The sequence below is a fragment of the Onychostruthus taczanowskii genome, unplaced genomic scaffold (genome assembly GCF_017590055.1).
Source record: "Onychostruthus taczanowskii isolate IOZ18803 unplaced genomic scaffold, ASM1759005v1 scaffold367, whole genome shotgun sequence".
In the NCBI taxonomy this organism is placed as follows: domain Eukaryota; kingdom Metazoa; phylum Chordata; class Aves; order Passeriformes; family Passeridae; genus Onychostruthus; species Onychostruthus taczanowskii.
Genome location: NW_024501093.1, coordinates 26,283 through 47,785, shown reverse-complemented (window position 1 = coordinate 47,785; position 21,503 = coordinate 26,283). Strand labels below are relative to the sequence as shown.

At 46.6% G+C, this 21,503-nt stretch overlaps 1 protein-coding gene across 1 annotated transcript in view; it reads left to right on the top strand.

Moving 5' to 3' along the window:
- LOC121339666 (bromodomain-containing protein 4-like) overlaps positions 1 to 21,503 on the top strand; it is a 32,162-nt gene that overhangs the window by 432 nt on the left and 10,227 nt on the right. Inside the window, exons 2-12 of the mRNA XM_041411647.1 lie at positions 583 to 901; positions 2,724 to 2,861; positions 5,609 to 5,749; positions 7,893 to 7,934; positions 9,294 to 9,467; positions 11,311 to 11,520; positions 12,954 to 13,153; positions 13,748 to 13,782; positions 15,883 to 16,044; positions 19,466 to 19,518; positions 21,285 to 21,497. Coding sequence (XP_041267581.1) covers positions 583 to 901; positions 2,724 to 2,861; positions 5,609 to 5,749; positions 7,893 to 7,934; positions 9,294 to 9,467; positions 11,311 to 11,520; positions 12,954 to 13,153; positions 13,748 to 13,782; positions 15,883 to 16,044; positions 19,466 to 19,518; positions 21,285 to 21,497 — 1,687 coding nt within the window. The remainder of the gene's footprint in view (positions 1 to 582; positions 902 to 2,723; positions 2,862 to 5,608; positions 5,750 to 7,892; positions 7,935 to 9,293; positions 9,468 to 11,310; positions 11,521 to 12,953; positions 13,154 to 13,747; positions 13,783 to 15,882; positions 16,045 to 19,465; positions 19,519 to 21,284; positions 21,498 to 21,503) is intronic.

Here is a 21,503-nt window from a genome sequence, read left to right as displayed (position 1 = left end):
CTGACGGTGGTCCCAACCCCCTTGGTGCCACCTCAGGATGATTCCAAACCCCTTGGTGCCACCTCACATCCCTCAGGGTGATCCCAAATCCACCTCAGGATGATTCCAAGCCCCAAAGCCACCTCAGTTCCCTCAGGGTGATCCCAACCCCCTTGGTGCCACCTCAGGATGATCCCAAATCCACCTCAGGCAGCTCCTAACCCCCTTTGGTGCCACCTCAGGATGATCCCAACCCCCTTGGTGCCACCCCACGTCCCTCAGGGTGATCCCAAATCCATCTCAGGTCTGTCAGGGTGGTCCAAACCCCCTTGGTGCCACCCCAGGGAGATCCCAACCCTCTTGGTGCCACCTCACGTCCCTCAGGGTGATCCCAAATCCACCTCAGGCTAGTCCCAACCCCCTTGGTGCCACCTCAGGGAGATCCCAAATCCATCTCAGGGTCTTCCCAACCCCCTTGGTGCCACCTCACGGTGATCCCAACCCCCTTGGTGCCACCTCAGGGTGGTCCCAACCCCCTTGGTGCCACCTCAGGGTGGTCCCACCCCCCAGATCCTCGCTCAAGCCCCTCCCGCCCGCGCGCAGGGTCTCCGGTGAGGAATGCAACGGCATCAACGCCATGGCGGCCGAGAGCGGCCCCGGCACGCGCCTGCGGAACCTGCCGGTGCTGCCGGACGCGCTGGACTCCACGCAGCCGTCGGCGGCCCCGGCGCCCGGCCAGGCCCAGCCCGGGGGCGGCATCGGGGTCAATCCGCCGCCGCCGGAGACGTCCAATCCCAACAAACCCAAGCGCCAAACCAACCAGCTGCAGTATCTGCTCAAGGTGGTCCTCAAGACCCTCTGGAAGCATCAGTTCGCGTGGCCCTTCCAGCAGCCCGTGGACGCCGTCAAGCTCAACCTCCCGGTGAGTTTGGAGAAGGGTGGGGCTCTCCAGGAGTTGGGGAGTGGTGGGGTTCTTTGGGAATGTTGGGGCTCTCCAGGAACTGGGGAATGTTGGGGTTCTCCAGGAGTTGGGGAAGGTTGGGGTTCTCCAGGAGTTGGGGAATGGTTGGGGTTCTTTGGGAATGTTGGGGCTCTCCAGGAGTTGGGAATTGTTGGAGTTCTCCGGGAGTTGGGGAATGTTGGAGTTCTCCGGGAGTTGGGGAAGGTTGGGGTTCTCCAGGAGTTGGGGAATGATTGGGGTTCTTTGGGAATGTTGGGGTTCTCCAGGAGTTGGGGAAGGTTGGGGTTCTCCAGGAGTTGGGGAATGGTTGGGGTTCTTTGGGAATGTTGGGGTTCTCCAGGAGTTGGGGAAGGTTGGGGTTCTCCAGGAGTTGGGGAATGATTGGGGTTCTTTGGGAATGTTGGGGCTCTCCTGGAGTTGGGGAATGTTGGGGTTCTCTGGGTGACAGGGAAGGCTGGGGTTCTCTGGGAATCGTGGGAAGCGGGGTTGAGCTGGTGGTTGGACTTGAATTGGTGGTTGGATGAGATGATCCAAGAGTTGGACTTGAACCAGTGGTTGGATTTGATGATCCAGAGTTGGACTTGATCTGAAACTGGGTTGGATAATCCAGAGCTGGACTTGAGGATCCAAAGCTGGGTTCAGTGATCCAAAGTTAGACTTGATCCGGTGTTTGGACTCCATGATCCAGTGGAGTTGATGATCCCATGGTTGGATTGGATGATCCAGTGGATGAGTTGATGATCCAGTGGTTGAGTTGATGCTCCAGTGGTTGGAGTTGATCCAGTGGTTGAGTTGATGCTCCAATGGTTGGATTGATGATCCAGTGTTGAGTTGATCCAGTGGTTGAGTTGATGGTCCCATGTTGATGGTCTGATGTTGAGTTGATGGTCCCATGTTGAGTTGATCCAGTGGTTGAGTTGATGCTCCAATGGTTGGGTTGATGATCCAATGGTTGGGTTGATGATCCAATGTTGAGTTGATCCAGTGGTGGAGTTGATGGTCCCATGTTGAGTTGATCCAGTGGTGGAGTTGATGCTCCAATGGTTGGGTTGATGATCCAATGTTGAGTTGATCCAGTGGTTGAGTTGATGGTCCCATGGTTGGATTGGATGATCCAATGGTTGGATTGGATGATCCAGTGGATGAGTTGATGGTCCAATGGTTGGGTTGATGATCCAATGTTGAGTTGATGATCCAGTGTTGAGTTGATGGTCCCATGTTGAGTTGATGGTCCCAGGTTGAGTTCATGCTCCAGTGTTGAGTTGATCCAGTGGTTGAGTTGATGATTCCATGGTTGGAATGGATGATCTAATGGTTGGGTTGATGATCCAATGGTTGGGTTGATGCTCCAGTGGTTGGGTTGATGATCCCATGTTGAGTTGATCCAGTGGTGGAGTTGATGATCCCATGGTTGGAGTTGATGATCCAATGGTTGGGTTGATGATCCAATGGTTGGGTTGATGCTCCAATGTTGAGTTGATCCAATGGTTGGGTTGATGCTCCAATGGTTGGGTTGATGATCCCATGGTTGGGTTGATGATCCAATGGTTGGGTTGATGATTCCATGTTGGGTTGATCCAGTGGTGGAGTTGATGCCCCAGTGGTTGGAGCTGATAACCCAAAGTTGAACTTGATCAATTTTGGTGCCTTTGGGCTCAAATTCCCCAAATTCCCCTCTTTTTTCAATAAAAACCCCATTTTAGAAGAAACCCAACTTCTCCTCAATCCAGGAACAACCCACACAACCCAACCCCTCAAAATCCCAAAATTCCCTTTTTCCCAGGATTATTATAAAATAATTAAAACTCCGATGGACATGGGAACAATAAAGAAACGCTTGGAAAATAATTATTACTGGAATGCTCAAGAATGTATCCAGGATTTCAACACCATGTTTACAAACTGCTACATCTACAACAAGGTAGGAAAAGTCTGGAATTTTTTGGGAAAAATCCCAATTCCGTCAGTTCTGCCTCAGCCTCGTTCCCGTGGGATTGGTCGAGTCCCCCTGGGGAATTTTGTCCTGGTTTTTTTGTTTTAAAGGATTTTTTTGGATCAGATCCTTGGGAATTGGGCTCTGGGTTTGGCGTTTTTCAGGAATGGTGAAAGTTTGGAGTCTGCACATGGATTTTTCCTTTTTTTTGGCTTTTTAGAGGAATATTTGAAGGGATTTTTCCTTGATTTTTTTTTCCTTCCCCCCCTTTCTCCCCCTTTTTTCCCTATTTCCCATTTTTTTCCCCTTTTCCCTCTTATTTTCCCCCTTCCCCCCCTTTTTTTGCTATTTTCCACTCTTTTCCCCCCATTTTCCCCCCTTTTTTTGCTATGTTCCCCCTTTTTTCCCCATTTCCCCCTTATTTTCCTCCCCTTTTCCCTCCATTTCCCTATTTTTCTCCTCATTTCCCCCCGTTTTCCCTTTATTCCATTTCCCCCTTTTTTCTCCATTTTTCCTCTTTCCCCCCCATTTTTCTCCTTATTTCCCCCCCTTTTTCCCTCTGTTCCCCCAATTTCCCCCTTTTTTCCCTATTTTCCCTCATTTTTTCCATTTCCCCCTTTTTTCTCCATTTTTCCTCTCTTTCCCCCCCATTTTTCTCCTTATTTCCCCCCTTTTTTCCCTCTGTTCCCCCAATTTCCCCCTTTTTTCCCTATTTTCCCTCATTTTTTCCCTTTCCCATCTTCCCATCCTCAGCCTCTCCCTATAGAAACCCAGGACTCACCCCATAATCTCCAGCCCCAAATCCCTCTTGGAAAACCCCTAATTCCTGTTCCATTTTTCCCATAATTCCTGGGGGATTTTTCCCCTAATTCCTGTTTCATTTTCCCCCTAATTCCTGTTTTATTTTTCCCTAATCCCTGTGTTTTTTCCCTGTTTTATTTTTCTGTAATTTCTGGGGTTTTTCCCCCTAATTCCTGGGATTTTTTTTCCCCTAATTCCTGTTTTTTTTTCCCCATTTTGCAGCCAGAGGATGACACTGTGCTGATGGCAGAAGCTCTGGAGAAGCTTTTTCCCTAATTCCTGGGTTTTTCCCCTAATTCCTCTTTTATTTTTCCCCAATTCCTGTGGGTTTTCCCCATAATTCCTGGGGTTTTTTTCCCCCTGATTCCTGGGTTTTTTCCCTAATTTTTGGTTTTTTCCCCATTTTGCAGTCAGGGGATGACATTGTGCTGATGGCAGACGCTCTGGAGAAGCTTTTTCCCTAATTCCTGGGTTTTTTCCCCATTTTGCAGCCAGTGGATGACATTGTGCTGATGGCAGAAGCTCTGGAGAAGCTTTTTCCCTAATTCCTGGGTTTTTTCCCCTAATTCCTCTTTTATTTTTCCCCAATTCCTGGGGGTTTTCCCCCTAATTTCTGGGGCTTTTCCCCCTAATTCCTGGGTTTTTTTTCTCCTAATTCCTGTTTTTTTCCCCAATTTTCCAGCCAGGGGATGACACTGTGCTGATGTCTTTGGGAATGTTGGGGTTCTCCAGGATTTAGGGAATGGTGGGGTTCTCCAGGAACTGAGGAATGTTGGGGTTCTCTGGGAACTGGGGAAGGTTGGGATTCTTTGGGAATGTTGGGGTTCTCCAAGAGTTAGGGAATGTTGGGGTTCTCCAGGAGTTGGGGAATGGTGGGGTTCTCCAGGAACTGGGGAATGTTGGGGTTCTCTGGATGTCAAGGAAGGTTGGGGTTCTCTGGGTGTCAAGGAAGGTTGGGGTTCTCCAGGAGCTGGGGAAGGTTGGGGTTCTCTGGGAATCGTGGCAGGCGGGGTTGAGCTGGTGGTTGGACTTGAGCTGGTGGTTGGATGAGATCATCCAAGAGTTGGGTTTGAACCAGAGGTTGGATTTGATGATCCAGAGTAGGTCTTGATCCCAAATTGGATCTGATCCAAAGTTGGATTTGATCCAAAGTCGGACTTGATGCAGTGGTTGGATGGTCCAATGGTTGGGCCTGACCTCATGGTTGAATGAGTTGATCCGGTGGTGGGATTTGATGATCCAGTGATTGGTCTTGATCCAACAATTGAAGATGATGATTCAAGGGTTGGACTTGATCCTGTGGTTGAGTTGATGATCCAGTGGTGGAGTTGATGATCCTATGGTTGAGTTGATGATCCTGTGGTGGAGTTGATGATCCAATGGTGGAGTTGATGATCCAGTGGTTGGAGTTGATGATCCAATGGTTCAGTTGAGGATCCAATGGTTCAGTTGATGCTCCAGTGGTTGAGTTGATGATCCAGTGGTTGGAGTTGATGCTCCAATGGTTGGATTGGATGCTCCAATGGTTGGGTGGATGATCTTTTTTCCCTAATTCCTGGTTTTTTTCCCCATTTTGCAGCCAGGGGATGACATTGTGCTGATGGCAGAAGCTCTGGAGAAGCTTTTTCCCTAATTCCTGGGTTTTTTCCCCTAATTCCTCTTTTATTTTTCCCCAATTCCTGGGGGTTTTCCCCCTAATTCCTGGTTTTTTTCCCTAATTCCTGGTTTTTTTCCCCATTTTGCAGCCAGGGGATGACATTGTGCTGATGGCAGAAGCTCTGGAGAAGCTTTTCCCCTAATTCCTGGGTTTTTTCCCCTAATTCCTCTTTTATTTTTCCCCAATTCCTGTGGGTTTTCCCCCTAATTTCTGTGGTTTTTTTCCCCTAATTCCTGGTTTTTTTCCCTAATTCCTGGTTTTTTTCCCCATTTTGCAGCCAGGGGATGACATTGTGCTGATGGCAGAAGCTCTGGAGAAGCTTTTCCTGCAGAAGATCTCGGAGATGACGCAGGAGGAGACGGAAATCGTCATCGCCCAGACCAAGGGCCGGGGCCGCGCCCGCAAGGAACCAGGTGGGGCTCCCAAAAAATCCCAAAATTCCCCCCAAATAATCCCCAAATCCTCAAAGTTCCCCCTAAAAAAAAAAAAAAATCCCAAAGTTTCCCCCAAAAAATTCTCAAGATTTCTCAAAGAATTGCTGAAATTCCTGAAAAAAAAAATCCAAAAATTCCCCCCCCAAATAATCCCAAATCATCAAAATTCCCAAAAAAATTCCAAGAATGCCCCCCAAATAATCCCCAAATTCTCCCCCAAAATCCCCAAATCTATCAAAACTTCCCAAAAAATTGCTGAAATTCCTAAAAAAAAAATACTAAAGCTCCTTCCAAATAATCCTCAAATCTGCAAAATTACCCCCCTCAAAAAATCCCAAAATCTTCAAAATTCTCCAAGAAATTCCTGAAAAAAAAATCCCAAAATTCCCTCCAAAAATTCTCTACATTTCCTCCAAAAAAAAATCCCCAAATCCTCAAAATTCCCCCAAAAAATTCCCAGAATTTCACCCCAAAAAATCCCTAATTCTTCAAAATTTCCTCCCAAAAAATCCCCCACAAATTTCCTTTCCCCCACCTATTTTTTTCTCTTATTTTCCCCCATTTTTCCCTTATTTCCTCCCCTCTTTTCCTGGTTATTTTCCCTCATTTCTTCTCCTGTTTACCCCCTCATTTTGCTTTATTTCCCCCCCCATTTTCATGTATTTTTTCCCTCATTTTCCCCCTTATTTTTCCTTTTTTTCCCCTTTTCCCCTTATTTCCCCCCATTTTTCCCCTCTTTTCCTGTATTTCCCCATCATTTCCCCCTCATTTCCCCCATTTTTCTGTATGTTTTCTCTCATTTTTCCCCTCATTTTCCCCCATATTTTCCTATTTCCCCTCATTTTCCCCATTTTCCCTTATTTTTTTCCTATTTTCCCCCTCATATTCTCCTATTTCCTCCTATTTTCCTGTCTTTTTCCCATTTCCCCTCATTTTTCCTTATTTCCCCCTATTGTCCTGTATTTTTCCCTCATTTCCCCCATATTTTCCCACCCATTTCCCATCATTTTCCTCATTTCTCCCCCATTTCTCCCATATTTTTCCTATTTTCCTCTTTATTTTTCCTTATATTCCCCCATATTTCCCCCATTTCCCTTTATTTTCCCCTCATTTTCCCCCTTATTTTCCCCTCATTTCCCCCCCCATTTTCCCCCATTTCCCCTCATTTTCTCCCATATTTTACCCTCATTTTCCCCCCTATTTACCTTTCATTTTCTCCCTTAGTTTCCCCTATTCCCCCATATTTTTCTATATTTTTTCCTCATTTTTCCCCCTTATTTCCCCCTACTTTCCCATTTTCCCGCCTATTTCCCCTCATTTTCCCCCATATTTCCTCCTATTTTCCCCCTTATTTCCTCTCATTTTCCCCCTTATTTTCCCCCATATTTTCTCCCTTATTTTCCCTTTTTTTCCCTCAATTCCCCCATATTTACCTCTCGTTTTCCCCCTTATTTTTCTGTATTTTTTCCCTCATTTTCCCCCTTCACTTTCCCATTTTCCCGCCTATTTCCCCTCATTTTCCCCATATTTCCTCTCATTTTCCCCCTTATTTTCCCATTTCCCCCCATATTTTACCCTCATTTCCCCCCATATTAACTTTCATTTTCCCTCTTATTTTTCTGTATTTTTTCCCTCATTTCCCCCCCACACTTTCCCATTTTCCTGCCTATTTCCCCTCATTTTCCCCCATATTTCCATCATTTCCCCCTTTATTTCCTCTCATTTTCCCCCTTATTTTCCTTTTTTCTCTCATTTTTCCCCTCATTTTCCCTTTTTTTCCCTCATTTTCCCCCCATATTTTACCCTCATTTCCCCCCATATTAACTTTCATTTTCCCTCTTATTTTTCTGTATTTTTTCCCTCATTTTTCCCCTGTACTTACCCATTTTCCTGCCTATTTCTCCTCGTTTTCCCCCATATTTCCCTCATTTCCCCCTTTATTTCCTCTCATTTTCCCCCTTATTTTCCTTTTTTTCCCTCATTTTCCCCCTTATTTTCTCTCATTCCCCCTTTATTTCCTCTCATTTTCCCCCTTATTTTCCTTTTTTCCCCTCATTTTCCCCCTCATTTTCCCCTTTATTTCCTCTCATTTTCCCCCTTATTTTCCTCGCGCCCGCCGCCCTGCAGCCCCACCCGCCCGTCATCCCCACGCCCGCCCAGCCCGTCAAGGTGAGAGGCCGCTAATTAGCTTAATTAGGGGTGGGGGCGGGGGTGGTGATGGTGGTGCCGTTAATCGGTTTATTGTTATTTTTTTTGGTTGTTGTTATCATTTGTTGTTTTGTTGTTGTTGTTCCCAATGAACGCCCCCAAAAGCCAAACTCCAAACCCTGAAACCCCAACAAATGATGCCGGAGTAGAAACTCCAAAACCCAAAATCCCAGCAAACGCCCCCAAAGGCCAAACTCCAAAACCCCAACAAACGATCCCAAGGTAGAAACTCCAGAAGTCAAAACCCACTGAACAATCCCAGAGTAGAAACTCCAAAACCCCAAGGAACGATCCCAAGATAGAAACTCCAGAAGTCAAAACTCCAAAACCCCAACGAACGATCCCAAGGTAGAAACTCCAAAACCCCAAGGAACGATCCCAAGATAGAAACTCCAGAACCCCAACAAACGATCCCAAGGTCGAAACTCCAGAAGTCAAAACTCCAAAACCCCAAGGAACGATTCCAAGGTAGAAACTCAAAAAACCCAACGAACGATCCCAAGGTAGAAACTCCAAAACCCCAAGGAACGATCCCAAGATAGAAACTCCAGAAGTCAAAACTCCAACAAATGATCCCAAGGTAGAAACTCCAAAACCCAAAATTCTAATCAACAATCCCAAAAGAGAAACTCCAAAACCCCACCAAATGATCCCAAGGTAAAAACTCGAGAAGTCAAAACCCACTGAACGATCCCAGAGTAGAAACTCCAGAACCCAACGAACGATCCCAAGGTAGAAACTCCAAAACCCCAACGAACGATCCCAAGGTAGAAACTCCAAAACCCCAACAAACGATCCCAAGGTAGAAACTCCAAAACCCAACGAACGATCCCAAGGTAGAAACTCCAAAACCCAAAACACCAACGAACGATCCCAGGGTAGAAACTCCAAAACCCAACGAACGATCCCAAGGTAGAAACTCCAAAAGCCAAAATCCCAACGAGCTATTCCAAAGCCCAACCCCCAGAACCCCACGGAACGCCTCCAAACCCAACCTCCACCCCCCAGAACCTCACGGAACGAAAGATGGAATTTCAGGGTAAAACTGGGGGTTTGGGGGTGTGAAATGGGGGAAAAAATGGATTTTAGGGGGAAAAATAGGGATTGGGGGGGAAAATGGGGAGTTGGGGGGATGAAATGGGGGAAAAATGCGGTTTAGGGGGATAAAGATGGAATTTCAGGGGAAAAAATGGGAGTTTGGGGGGATGATCTTTATGGCTTAAAAAGGGAATTTTTAACCAAAACCAGATTTTTTTCAGCCCTAGAAAATCCAATTTTTTTGCCCAACCCATAAACCCTTCGCCCAGGTGCCCATCCCAGGTATGGAATTCCACCAGAACTGCCAATTTTTGGTGTTTTTTGCAGTCCAAGCTGGAGGGCCGGGAGTACCGCGACGCTCAGGAGTTCGCGGCCGACGTGCGGCTGATGTTCTCCAACTGCTACAAGTACAACCCCGCCGACCACGAGGTGGTGGCCATGGCCCGCAAGCTGCAGGTGAGAATCCCCAAACTTCCAGGAGAATTCCCAAAATTCCAGGAAAATTCCCTTTTTTTAAATTCCTTGCGGGATTTGTGTTTAAAAAAAAAAAAAAAAAAAAAAATTCAAAAATGCTGACTCAGCAAAAAAATTTTTAAATTGGTGTTTTTTTGTTGTTGAAGGAGTTGGAATTTGAATTTTGAATTCCCAACGTTCCAGGAAAATTCCTAAAATTACAGGAAAATTCCCTTTTTTTTTTTCCCAGCGGGATTTGTCCAAAAAAAAAAAAAAAATTTAAAGAATAAACAAAAAATGCTGACTCGGAAAAAAAAATTGGTGAGGTTTTTTTTGTTGTTGTTTTGGGGGGTTTTTTTGTTTGTTTGTTTGTTTTTCTTGTTGAAGTGAAGGGAATCAGAATTCACAACCTTCCAGGAAAATTCTCAATTTTCCAGGAAAAATCCCCCTTTTTTTTTTTTTTTCCCAGTGAGGTTTACAAAAAACCAAAAAATCTGAATGATTAAAAAATGCTGACTCTGCAAGAAAATTGCCCAAAAAAAATTGGGGTTTTTTGTTGCTGAAGTGAAGGAAATCAGAATTCCTAATGTTCCGGGAAAATTCTCAATGTTCTAGGAAAATTCTCTTCTTTTTTCCAGTAGGATTTACCCAAAAAAAAAAATCAGAATAATAAAAAATGCTGATTTGGCAAAAAAAAAAAAAAATTGGGAACTCCTTCAAAATTGAAGGAAACGAAGTGAAGGGAATCAGAATTCACAACCTTCCAGGAAAATTCTCAATTTTCCAGGAAAATTCCCCCTTTTTTTTTTTTTTTCCCAGTGAGGTTTACAAAAAACCAAAAAATCTGAATGATTAAAAAATGCTGACTCTGCAAGAAAATTGCCCAAAAAAAATTGGGGTTTTTTGTTGCTGAAGTGAAGGAAATCAGAATTCCTAATGTTCCGGGAAAATTCTCAATGTTCTAGGAAAATTCTCTTCTTTTTTCCAGTAGGATTTACCCAAAAAAAAAAATCAGAATAATAAAAAATGCTGATTTGGCAAAAAAAAAAAAAATTGGGAACTCCTTCAAAATTGAAGGAAACTCCTTCAGAAATGAGTGAAACCCTTCGAAAATGAGTGAAAATCCTTCAAAATCAGTGAAAACCCCCGGACTGGATGGAGAGGAGAGCGGGCTGTGAATCCATGGTGGAATCGAGGATGGAAAAGACCTCAAAAATTGTGGAGTCAACCAAAGATGAGCCAAGAAGATCTCAAGAACTTGGAAAACACAGGTTTTACATGAGAAATTGAGGAAATACTGTAAATTTTTCCCCTAAAACCATCTAGGAGATGGTTGAGATCTCCAGTGGGAATCTGTGGTGGAATTGAGGTTGGAAATGGCCTCAAAAATTATGGAGTCAACCAAAGATGATCCAAGAAAATCCAGAAGAACTCAAGAGTGTGAAAGAAGCAGCTTTTAAGTGAGAAACTGAGGAAATTCTATTAATTTTTCCCCCAAACCACCTTGGAGATAGTTGAGATGTCCAGTGGGAATCCATGGTGGAACCTCTTAAGATCATCAAATCAACTGAAGGTGGTCAAAGAAGATCCAGAAGATCTCAAGAACCTGAAAGTTGCAGCTTTTAAACAAGAAAGTAAATGAGTAAATCCCATAAATTTTCCCCTAAATCCACCTTGGAGAGAGTCAGAATTCCAAGGAACTCCCAAGATTTCAGGGTCCCTCGCCCCACCCCAGGTCCAGGTGTTGACCTTTGGTGTAGAACCCACCAGTCCGTAGGGTGCCCCCTTTGGAGACGCCGCGGTGCCGACCCCGGCGTCACTTCCGGCCCGTTCCCTGTGATTCCAGGACGTGTTCGAGATGCGCTTTGCCAAGATGCCGGACGAGCCGGAGGAGCCGGTGATCCCCGCCTCGTCCCCGGTGGTGGTCCCGCCCCCCACCAAGGTGGCCCCGCCCTCGTCCAGCGACAGCAGCAGCGACAGCTCCTCCGACAGCGACAGCTCCTCCGACGACTCCGAGGAGGAGCGGGCGCAGCGCTTGGCCGAGCTCCAGGAGCAGGTACGGGGTGGTCCAAGTGTCCTTCCAGTGGGGTTGGGTGGTCTTGGGGTCAGGGATGGAAGTCGTGGATGTCCCATGACCATCAGCTTCAGAGGCAACAAAATTGTTGGGTTTGCTGAGCTTAAACTGTTGGGTTTGTTGACCTGAAATCGTTGGGTTTGTCAGTCTGGAATTGTTGGGTTTGTGGACCTAAATTGTTGGTTTTGTCAACCCAGAATATTTGGGTTTGTAGACCCAAAGTTGTTGGGTTTGACTTGAAATTGTTGGTTTTGTTGACTCAGAATCATTAAGTTTGTTTGCTTAAATCGTTGGGTTTGTTGACCTGAAGTTGTTGGGTTGACTTAAAATGACTGGATTTGTTTACGTAAAATTTTTAAGTTGACCCAGAATTGTTGGGTTTGTTGACCCAAAGTTGTTGGGTTTTAACTGGAAATGGTTAGGTTTGTTGACCCAGGATCGTTGGCTTTGCTTCAAAACAGTTGTGTTTGTTGACCTAAAGTTGGGTTGGGTTGACCCAAAATTATTGGGTTTGTTGACCTGAAAGTGTTGAGTTAACCCAAAATTGTTTGGCCCAAATTTTTTGCGTTCGTTGACCTGAAATCAATGAGTTTGTTGGCCTGGAAGTGTTGGGTTGACCCAAAATCATTGGGTTTGTTGAGCCAGAACTCAGTGACCAGGTGTGGTCATTCATGGATTTGGCCTGATGACCTTGGAGGTCTTCATGGAACCGTTGGAGGTGACACTCAGCGGCTGGGTGGGGTCAGTCATGGGGTGGGTTTGATCACCCTGGAGGTGCCCATGGAATGTTTGGAGGTGACACTCGCTGACCAGGTGGGGTCATGGGTTGGGTTTGATGACCCAGAGGTGTCCATGGAAGGACTGGACACTGGACTGGCTAAGGTTGGGGTTAGTCCAAGTTGGGATCTGATGACCTTGGAGGTGTCCGTGGAACCATTGGAGGTGACACTCAGTGACTGGTTGGGGTCAGTCATGGGCTGAGTTTGATGACCTTGGAGATCTCCATGGAACCATTGGAGGTGACACTCAGTGACTAGGTGGGGTCATGGGTTGGGTTTGATGACCCTGGAGATCTCCATGGAATTTTTGGAGGTGACACTCAGTGACCGGTTGGGGTCAGTCATGGGCTGGGTTTGATGACCTTGGAGGTCTCCATGGAACCATTGGAGGTGACAACAACAGGTGGTGGGGTCAGTCAGAGGTCACATTGGATGACCCTGGAGGTCTCCATGGAACCCCTGGACGTTGATCTGGGTGACCAGGTGGGGTTGGTCAATCCCAGTTTGCCGTCAATGACCTTGGAGGTGACCAAGGCGTGGCCGGACGCTGCTCTGGCTGAGAAGCCTGGGCTCAGTCCGAGGTGGGACCTGACCTTCTGGAGAACTTCTCCAAGCTCCATCCCCCCGTTCCCGCAGCTCAAGGCCGTGCACGAGCAGCTGGCGGCGCTGTCCCAGCCCCAGCAGAACAAACCAAAGAAGAAGGAGAAGGACAAGAAGGAGAAGAAGAAGGAGAAGCACAAAAAGAAGGAGGAGCTGGAGGACGCCAAGAAGAGCAAGGCCAAGGAGCCGCCCCCCAAGAAGGCCAAGAAGAGCAACAGCAACAGCAGCGCCTCCAGGTGGGCCCTTCCCACAATTCCCTGGGGCAGTTTGGGGATTCCCCGGTGCTAATTAAGGTAATTACCGCGGGGTTCTTAACGAGGGACCTCGTGGCCCCAGGTGATGGGTGGGGTTGAGCTCAGCCTTGAGGTCAGCTCAGGGTTTGGAGCTGATTCTTCTCCGTGGCTGCTGGGGACACCTGGCTGGGCAGGTGGAGCTGGGTTTTGGGTGTGCAGGAGCAAATTAAGCTCAGCTTTGGGTGCCAGGCGTAAATTAAGCTCAGTTTTGGGTTTCTGAACAGCTTCAGCTCAGTTTTGGTTGTCCAGGAGCAAATTAAGCTCAGTTTTGGATGTCCAAAACCAGCTTGAGCTCAGTTTTGGTTGTCCAGGAGCAGGTGGAGTTCAGTCAAAACCATCTTGAGCTCACCTTGAGATCACCACACATTTTAAGCTCAGCTTTCCACCCCAAAGGCACAACCAACAAAGCCACTCGGTTTTAGGATAAAAACTAAACCTCCTCCAGCTCCTGTGGGTTAGAGCCAGGTTTAGGGAGGGTTTAGGTCAGATTTAGGGCAGGTTTAGGTCTAAAATGCCATTTTTTGGTCCTCTAAGCAGCAAGAAGGAGCCAGTGGCAAAGCTCTCCAGATCCTGTGTGTTAGGGTTGGATTTAGGTTGAGTTTAGGGCAGGTTTAGGTCCAGAATCCATTTTTTGGTTTTCTGAACAGCAAGAAGGAGTCAGCGGTGAAGCTCTGCAGCTCCTGTGGCTTAGGCTGGTTTTAAGTCTAAAACCCCATCTTTTGGTCATGCACACACCAAGAAGGAGCTGGTGGTGGTGAAGACCTCCAGATCCTGTGGGTTAGGGCTGGTTTACGTTTCAGCCCGGTTTTCTGGTGGTTTTAATCCCAAGGGTTGGGGTTTGGGGAAGTTTTGGAGGCGTTTTTGCCTCGCCAGGATGGTGGCGGGTGGGATTTAAAATGGGTCCCGTTTTTGTTTGTAATAATTAAAGATTTTATTTTAAAGCTTCAATATTTTAAATTCCTGAATGCATGTTTGCAACAAACCACTTGGGCTGAACCAGTTGAGTTTGGGACTAACCAGTTGAGTTTAGAGCCAACCAGTTGAGTTTGGTATGAACCAGTTGACTTTAGAACCAACCATTTGAGACAAACCAATTAGTTCAGAACCAACCAGTTGGGATTAGGACAAGCTAGTTGGGTTTAGAACCAACCAGTTGGGTTTGGGGTGAGCAGGTTGGGTTTAGGATGAACCAGTTGAGTTTAGAACCAACCACTTGAGTTTAGGATGAACCAATTGAGTTTGGGATGACCCATTTGAGTTTAGCACTCAACCACTTGGGTTTAGGATGTCCCAGTTGGGTTTAGAACCAGCCAGTTTGAGTTTAGAACAAATCACTTGGGTTTAGAACCAACCACTTGGGTTTAGGATGACCCAGTTGAGTTTAGAGCCAACCAGTTGAGTTCAGGATGACCCAGTTGAGTTCAGAACCAACCAGTTGAGTTCAGGATCAACCAGTTGAGTTCAGGATGACCCAGTTGAGTTTAGAACCAACCAGCTGAGTTCAGGATGACCCAGTTGAGTTCAGAACCAACCAGTTGAGTTCAGGATGACCCAGTTGAGTTTAGAACCAACCAGTTGAGTTCAGGATGACCCAGTTGAGTTCAGAACCAACCAGTTGAGTTCAGGATGACCCAGTTGAGTTCAGAACCAACCAGTTGAGTTCAGGATGACCCAGTTGAGTTCAGAACCAACCAGTTGAGTTCAGGATGACCCAGTTGAGTTCAGAACCAACCAGTTGAGTTCAGGATGACCCAGTTGAGTTCAGAACCAACCAGTTGAGTTCAGGATGACCCAGTTGAGTTCAGAACCAACCAGTTGAGTTCAGGATGACCCAGTTGAGTTCAGAACCAACCAGTTGAGTTCAGGATGACCCAGTTGAGTTCAGAACCAACCAGTTGAGTTCAGGATGACCCAGTTGAGTTCAGAACCAACCAGTTGAGTTCAGGATGACCCAGTTGAGTTCAGAACCAACCAGTTGAGTTCAGGATGACCCAGTTGAGTTCAGAACCAACCAGTTGAGTTCAGGATGACCCAGTTGAGTTCAGAACCAACCAGTTGAGTTCAGGATGACCCAGTTGAGTTCAGAACCAACCAGTTGAGTTCAGGATGACCCAGTTGAGTTCAGAACCAACCAGTTGAGTTCAGGATGACCCAGTTGAGTTCAGAACCAACCAGTTGAGTTCAGGATGACCCAGTTGAGTTCAGAACCAACCAGTTGAGTTCAGGATGACCCAGTTGAGTTCAGAACCAACCAGTTGAGTTCAGGATGACCCAGTTGAGTTCAGAACCAACCAGTTGAGTTCAGGATGACCCAGTTGAGTTCAGAACCAACCAGTTGAGTTCAGGATGACCCAGTTGAGTTCAGAACCAACCAGTTGAGTTCAGGATGACCCAGTTGAGTTCAGAACCAACCAGTTGAGTTCAGGATGACCCAGTTGAGTTCAGAACCAACCAGTTGAGTTCAGGATGACCCAGTTGAGTTCAGAACCAACCAGTTGAGTTCAGGATGACCCAGTTGAGTTCAGAACCAACCAGTTGAGTTCAGGATGACCCAGTTGAGTTCAGAACCAACCAGTAGGATGACCCAGTTGAGTTTAGAACCAACCAGCTGAGCTCAGGCTGCCCCAGTTGGGATGCCCCGGCTGACTTTAGGCCAGCCCCGTTGGGTTGAGTCGCTCAATCCCCGTTAACGCCCCGCGGTGACGCGCTCCCGTTGTTCCCGGCAGAGAAGCTCGACGTCCTGGCCGGCTCCTCCAAGCTCAAGGGATTCTCGTCGTCGGAGTCGGAATCCAGCAGCGAGTCGAGCTCCTCCGACAGCGACGAGTCGGACTCAGGTTAGCGCTTCCCGCCTCTCCCGACCTTTGCCGGACAAATAAACTCGATTTCATTCCTGCCTTCGCCGTCCATTCTTCTTTGGGGGAGCCTTGGCCGTTTCCTGACCCCTGCCGTGATTTTTTACATTTTTTATGGATTTTTTAAATCCCGGAGTGAGCGCCGTGGGAGGTTTGGGTTGGATGGGCTCGGTGGGGTTTTTTTGGGATGAGTGGGATTTATGGTGGAGCTGGTGGGAATGTTGTGTGGAGATGGAGGGGAGGGGTTTTTGGGGGGAAAAAAAGTGATTTTATGGGGGAAAAAATGGAGCAGATGGGATTTTATGGAGGAAATGGGATTTCATGGGGAAAAATTGGAGGAAATAGATTTTTATGGAAAAAATGGGATTTTTATGGAGAAAAATATGGAGAAAATAAGGTCGAGGAAAAGGGATTTTATGGAAAAAATGGGATTTTTGGAGGAAGAAAATGGAGCAGATGGAATTTTAAGGAGAAAAAAACATGGAGGAAAAGGGATTTTATGAAAAAAATGAGATTTTTGTGGAGAAAAAAAATGGAATAGATGGGATTTTATGGAGAAAAAAGATGGAAAGGGATTTTATGGATAAAAATGGGGTTTTATGGAGAGAAAAAAAGGTGGAGGAAATGGAATTTTATGGGAAAATGAAATTTTATGAAGAAAAACTTGAAGGAACAGGATTTTATGGATTAAAAAATTGGGAAAACGGGATCTTAAGGTTAAAAACATTGAGGGAATGGGATGTAATGGATTAAAAAAACAGGGAAAATGAGATTTTAGGGCTAAATCATGGAGGAAATGGGGTTTTAGGGATAAATCCCTTTTTCTTTTCTGGCACTGGGTGGATCTGGGATCTGGAGGAAAAAATGAATTTTGAGGAAATTTGGAATTCCAAGTCCCTGGCGTCACTCCCTGCGCCTCCCTTGGGATGAAATTTTGATTTTTCCTGGTTATTATCCCAAATTTTCCTAATTCCCAGCTTTCCTCGCACCCATCCCTGCTGTGGGTTTAGGGATTTGTTCCCATCCCAAAATCTGAGGTTGAGCCAGGCTTAACTCCAGGAAGTGGGAAGGGTTTGGTGGCTCCAGTGTTGGAAAATCCCGTGGAAATATTCGGGATTGAATTCCAGTGTGAGTCGAGTGTGGAAAGGAAGCGGAAATCCAAAAATATTCCCCAAACAAAGAGAAAAAAATCCCAAAAAATTCCCCAAAAAATACAGGATTGAGCCAGATCTGGGGGTGATCCCCAGCAATTTTCCAGGATTAATCTGGAATTTGGAAATTTTGAACATTTTCATGATTTTTTTAAAACAATTTTAAGGAGTTTTCCATAAATTTTGCGGTTTTGTTGGAGTTTTCCATAAATTTTTGGAGATATTCTTGGAATTTTTAGGCCTGAGTTAGGAATGGGATTGGTGCTGAATTCTTCCCTGGATTTATCCTTTAAATCCTATTTTTATCAGGTTTTTCCTGATTTTTTGCTTGATTTTCCATCAAATCCACCAAAACTAACAAGATTGGGCTCATCCCAAATCGAGACCTTCAATTTTTCCAAAAAAAGTGGTGGTTGGAAGCAGAAAAACCTGGAAAATTTCATTTGTTGGGATGAATTTGACTCCAAACCACCAAATCCGGATTTTTTTTCCTAGAAACTTTGATCTGCCTCAAATATTTTCCCCAATTCTGTTGATTTTTATGTTCCTTTTCCCAAGATTTCTCAGCCTTGGAAGCACCAGTTCCTCACTCCCTCAAACACTTGGATCCGTTGGATGTTTGGGAATTATAAAAGCGATAAAAGGACTCCAAAAATTCGCTTTTTTCACGGAATTTCACCCCAGGATGTGGGAATTTGGATCCGTCCGTCGGCGTTTTGCTGTTTGGGTGGGAATAAAATCAGGATTTTGGGGAAAATTTGGGAAAAAAATTCCATAAATTCAACATTTCTGTCCCAAAATCACCTGGAAGTGACTTTTCCATCAATGCTGGATTTTATCCTCGTGGATTCGGGGTTGAAGGTTCATCCATGGGTTGAGTTGGCATCTCCAAAACCTGGGATGATCCTTCTGGGAGCGCGATTCCGACTCAGATCCGATGGTCAGGGAGGAAGTTTGGGATCATCCTTGGGCTGAAGTCCTTGGAATCTCCTCTGGACCAGAAAATTCCAACTGGGACCCAAAATCGGTGACGGAGTTTGGGATCATCCTTGGGTTGGGATCTCCAAAATCCAGGAGGATCCTTCTGGACTAGAAAATTCCAGTTGGTGATGAAGGTTGGAATCATCTTTGAGTTGGGATCTCCAAAACCAGGATGATCCTTCTGGGAATGCGATTCCAACTGGGACTCAAGAACTGGTGATGGAAGTTGGGATCATCCTTGGGTTGGGATCTCCAGGTGATCTCCATGGAACCTCACAATTGCAACTGGGACCCAAAATCGGTGATGGAGTTTGGGATCATCCTTGGGTTGGGATCCCTGGAATTTTCTTTTGGACCTCGTGATTCCAACTGGGACCCAGTGGCTGGGCATGAAGGTTGGAATCATCCTTGGGATCTCCAAAATCCAGGAGGATCCTTCTGGGAATGCGATTCCGACTGGGACCAACAACCAGCAGAGGAATTTGGGATCATCTTTGGGTTGAAATCCTTGGAATCTTCTTCTGCACGTCGTCATTCCGACTTGGATCATCCAGCAGTTGGTGATGAAGGTTGGGATCATCTTTCAGTTGGGATCCCCAAAATCCAGGATGATCCTTGTGGGAATGTGATTCCCGCTGGGACCAACAACTGGTGATGGAATTTGGGATCATCTTTGGGTTGAAATCCTTGGAATTTCATTTTAGACCTCGCGATTCTGACTGCGATCCAACACTGGCGATGGAATTTGGGATCATCCTTGGGTTGAAATCCTTGGAATCTTCTTCTGCATGTCATGATTCCGACTTGGATCAACAGTTGGCCATGAAGGTTGGGATCGTCTTTGAGTTGGGATCTCCAAAATCCAGGATGATCCTTCTGGACCTCGTGATTCCGACTGGGACCCACAACCAGCAGTGGAATTTGGGATCATCTTTGGGTTGAAATCCTTGGAATCTTCTGGGAACGCTGAGCCTCCAGCTGGGATCCAACGACCGGCGATGGAATTTTCCAAGGTTCTCCCTCTGGAGCAGTGACATTCCTGGGACATCTGATCCTGTGGAATCCATGAATTTTCTTGGCCGTTGGATCTTTTTCCGACAATTTCCGTTCTTTTTTTTGGCGGCAAAATCCCCGATCCCCAATCCCAGAAATCCCTGGGGGATTCCAGCTCCATCCCTGGGGAACTCCAGCCCCGTTCCCGATCGGTGCCATCGGGTTTGTCCGGAGCCGTTCCCAAATTAATTTCTTTTCTTTTCCCCTTGTTTTGGCAGAAATGGCGCCAAAATTGAAGAAAAAAGGGCACTCGGGACGGGAGCAGAAAAAGGTAGGAATGGGAATGGGATTGGGATTGGGATTGGATCCGTGGGATTGGATTGATGGATTTGATTGGGCTGGGTTGGGATCCATGGACTGAGGTGGGGTTGGATCCATGGATTGGAGTTGGGATGGGATCAGTCATTTTGATGACCAAAAGCCATTTTTGATGACGCAGAAGAACATTTTGGTGACCAAAACCACATTGAGGTGACCTCGGAGATCATTTTGATGACCAAAAAAGTCCTTTTGATGACCCAGGAGTTAATTTTGAGGCCTAAAATGTATTTTAGTAACCCGAGAGATCGTTTTGGTGACCAAAAAGTCATTAAGATGACCCACAAGGGACTGAGATGACCCAAGAGAGCATTTCAGTGACCAAAACTGCATTTTGATGGCCAAGGAACACATTTCAATGACTAGAAAACCATTTTGTTGACCAAAAAATTAGTTTGATTATGAAGTTGGGCATTTTGATGACCTAGGACAGCATTCATGTGACCAGAAAGCCATTTTGGTGACCCATGAGGTCATTTTGGTGTCCAAAACCACGTTTAGATGACACAAGAGGTCATGTTGACAACCAAAAGACCATTTTGGTGTCCAAAACCACATTTAGATGACCCAAGAGGTTGTTTCACTGACCCAAAGAACATTTTGGTGTCCAAAACCACATTTAGATGACCCAAGAGATCATTTTGGCAACCAAAAGACCATTTTGGTGTCCAAAACCACATTTAGATGACCCAAGAGGTCGTTTCACTGACCTGAAGAATATTTTGGCATTCAAAACCACATTTAGATGACCCAAGAGGTTGTTTCACTGGCCCAAAGAACATTTTGGTGTCCAAAACCACATTTAGATGACCCAAGAGGTCATTTTGACAACCACAAGACCATTTTGGTGTCCAAAACCACATTTAGATGACCCAAGAAGTCATTTCGATTACCAAAAAACCATTTTTATATCCAAAACCACCTTTAGATGACCCAAGAGCTCATTTTGACCAGATGGGCGGGTCGTGGTGTCCACCGTGGTCTTGGTGGGATGTGCCAGGAGGAGGAGGATGGTGGTGGGTGGGGAAGAGGGAGGTTCTTCATTCTTGGTGTCCACCACGGTCTTGGTGGGATGTGCCAAGAGGAAGAGGATGGTGGTGGGTGGGGAAAAGGGAGGTTCTTAGATCTTGGTGTCCACCGTGGTCTTGTGGGAATGTCCCACGAGGAAGAGGATGGTGGTGGGTAGGGTTGGGGTCTTCTGGAAGAGGGTGGATGGGGAAGAGGGAGGTTCTTGGGTCTTGGTGTCCACCATGGTTTTATTGGGATGTCTCAATATTGAAGAGGAAGAGGGTGGTGGTGGGTGGGAGTAAAGGGAGGGTCTTGGGTTTTGGTGTCCACCGTGGTCTTGTGGGAATGTCCCACGAGGAAGAAGATGGTGGTGGATGGGGAAAAGGGAGGTTCTTGGGTCTTGCTGTTCACCATGGTCTTATTGGGATGTCTCAATATTGAAGAGGAGGATGGTGGTGGGTGGGAGAAAGGGAGGGTCTTGGGTTTTGGTGCCCACTGTGGTCTTGTGGGAACATCCCAACATCCCAGAGGAAGAGGATGGTGGTGGGTGGGGTTGGGGTCTTCTGGAAGAGGGTGGATGGGGAAGAGGGAGGTTCTTCACTCTTGGTGTCCACCATGGTCTTGTGGGAACGTCCCACGAGGAAGAAGATGGTGGTAGATGGGGAAGAGGGAGGTTCTTGGGTCTTGGTGTCCACTGTGGTCTTGTGGGAGGTGCCGCCGCCGGTGCCGCCGCCGGTGCCGCCGCCGCCGCACCACAACCTCCCCCTGAGCACCAGCCAGATGCAGCTGTACCTGCAGCAGCTGCAGAAAGTGCAGCCGCAGACTCCGCTTCTCCCTTCAGTGAAGGTCCAGTCGCAGCCGGCGCCGCAGCCGCAGCCGCCGCCGCCTCCCCCGGCGCTGCCGCCGCCGCCGGCGCATCCCGCGGTGCAG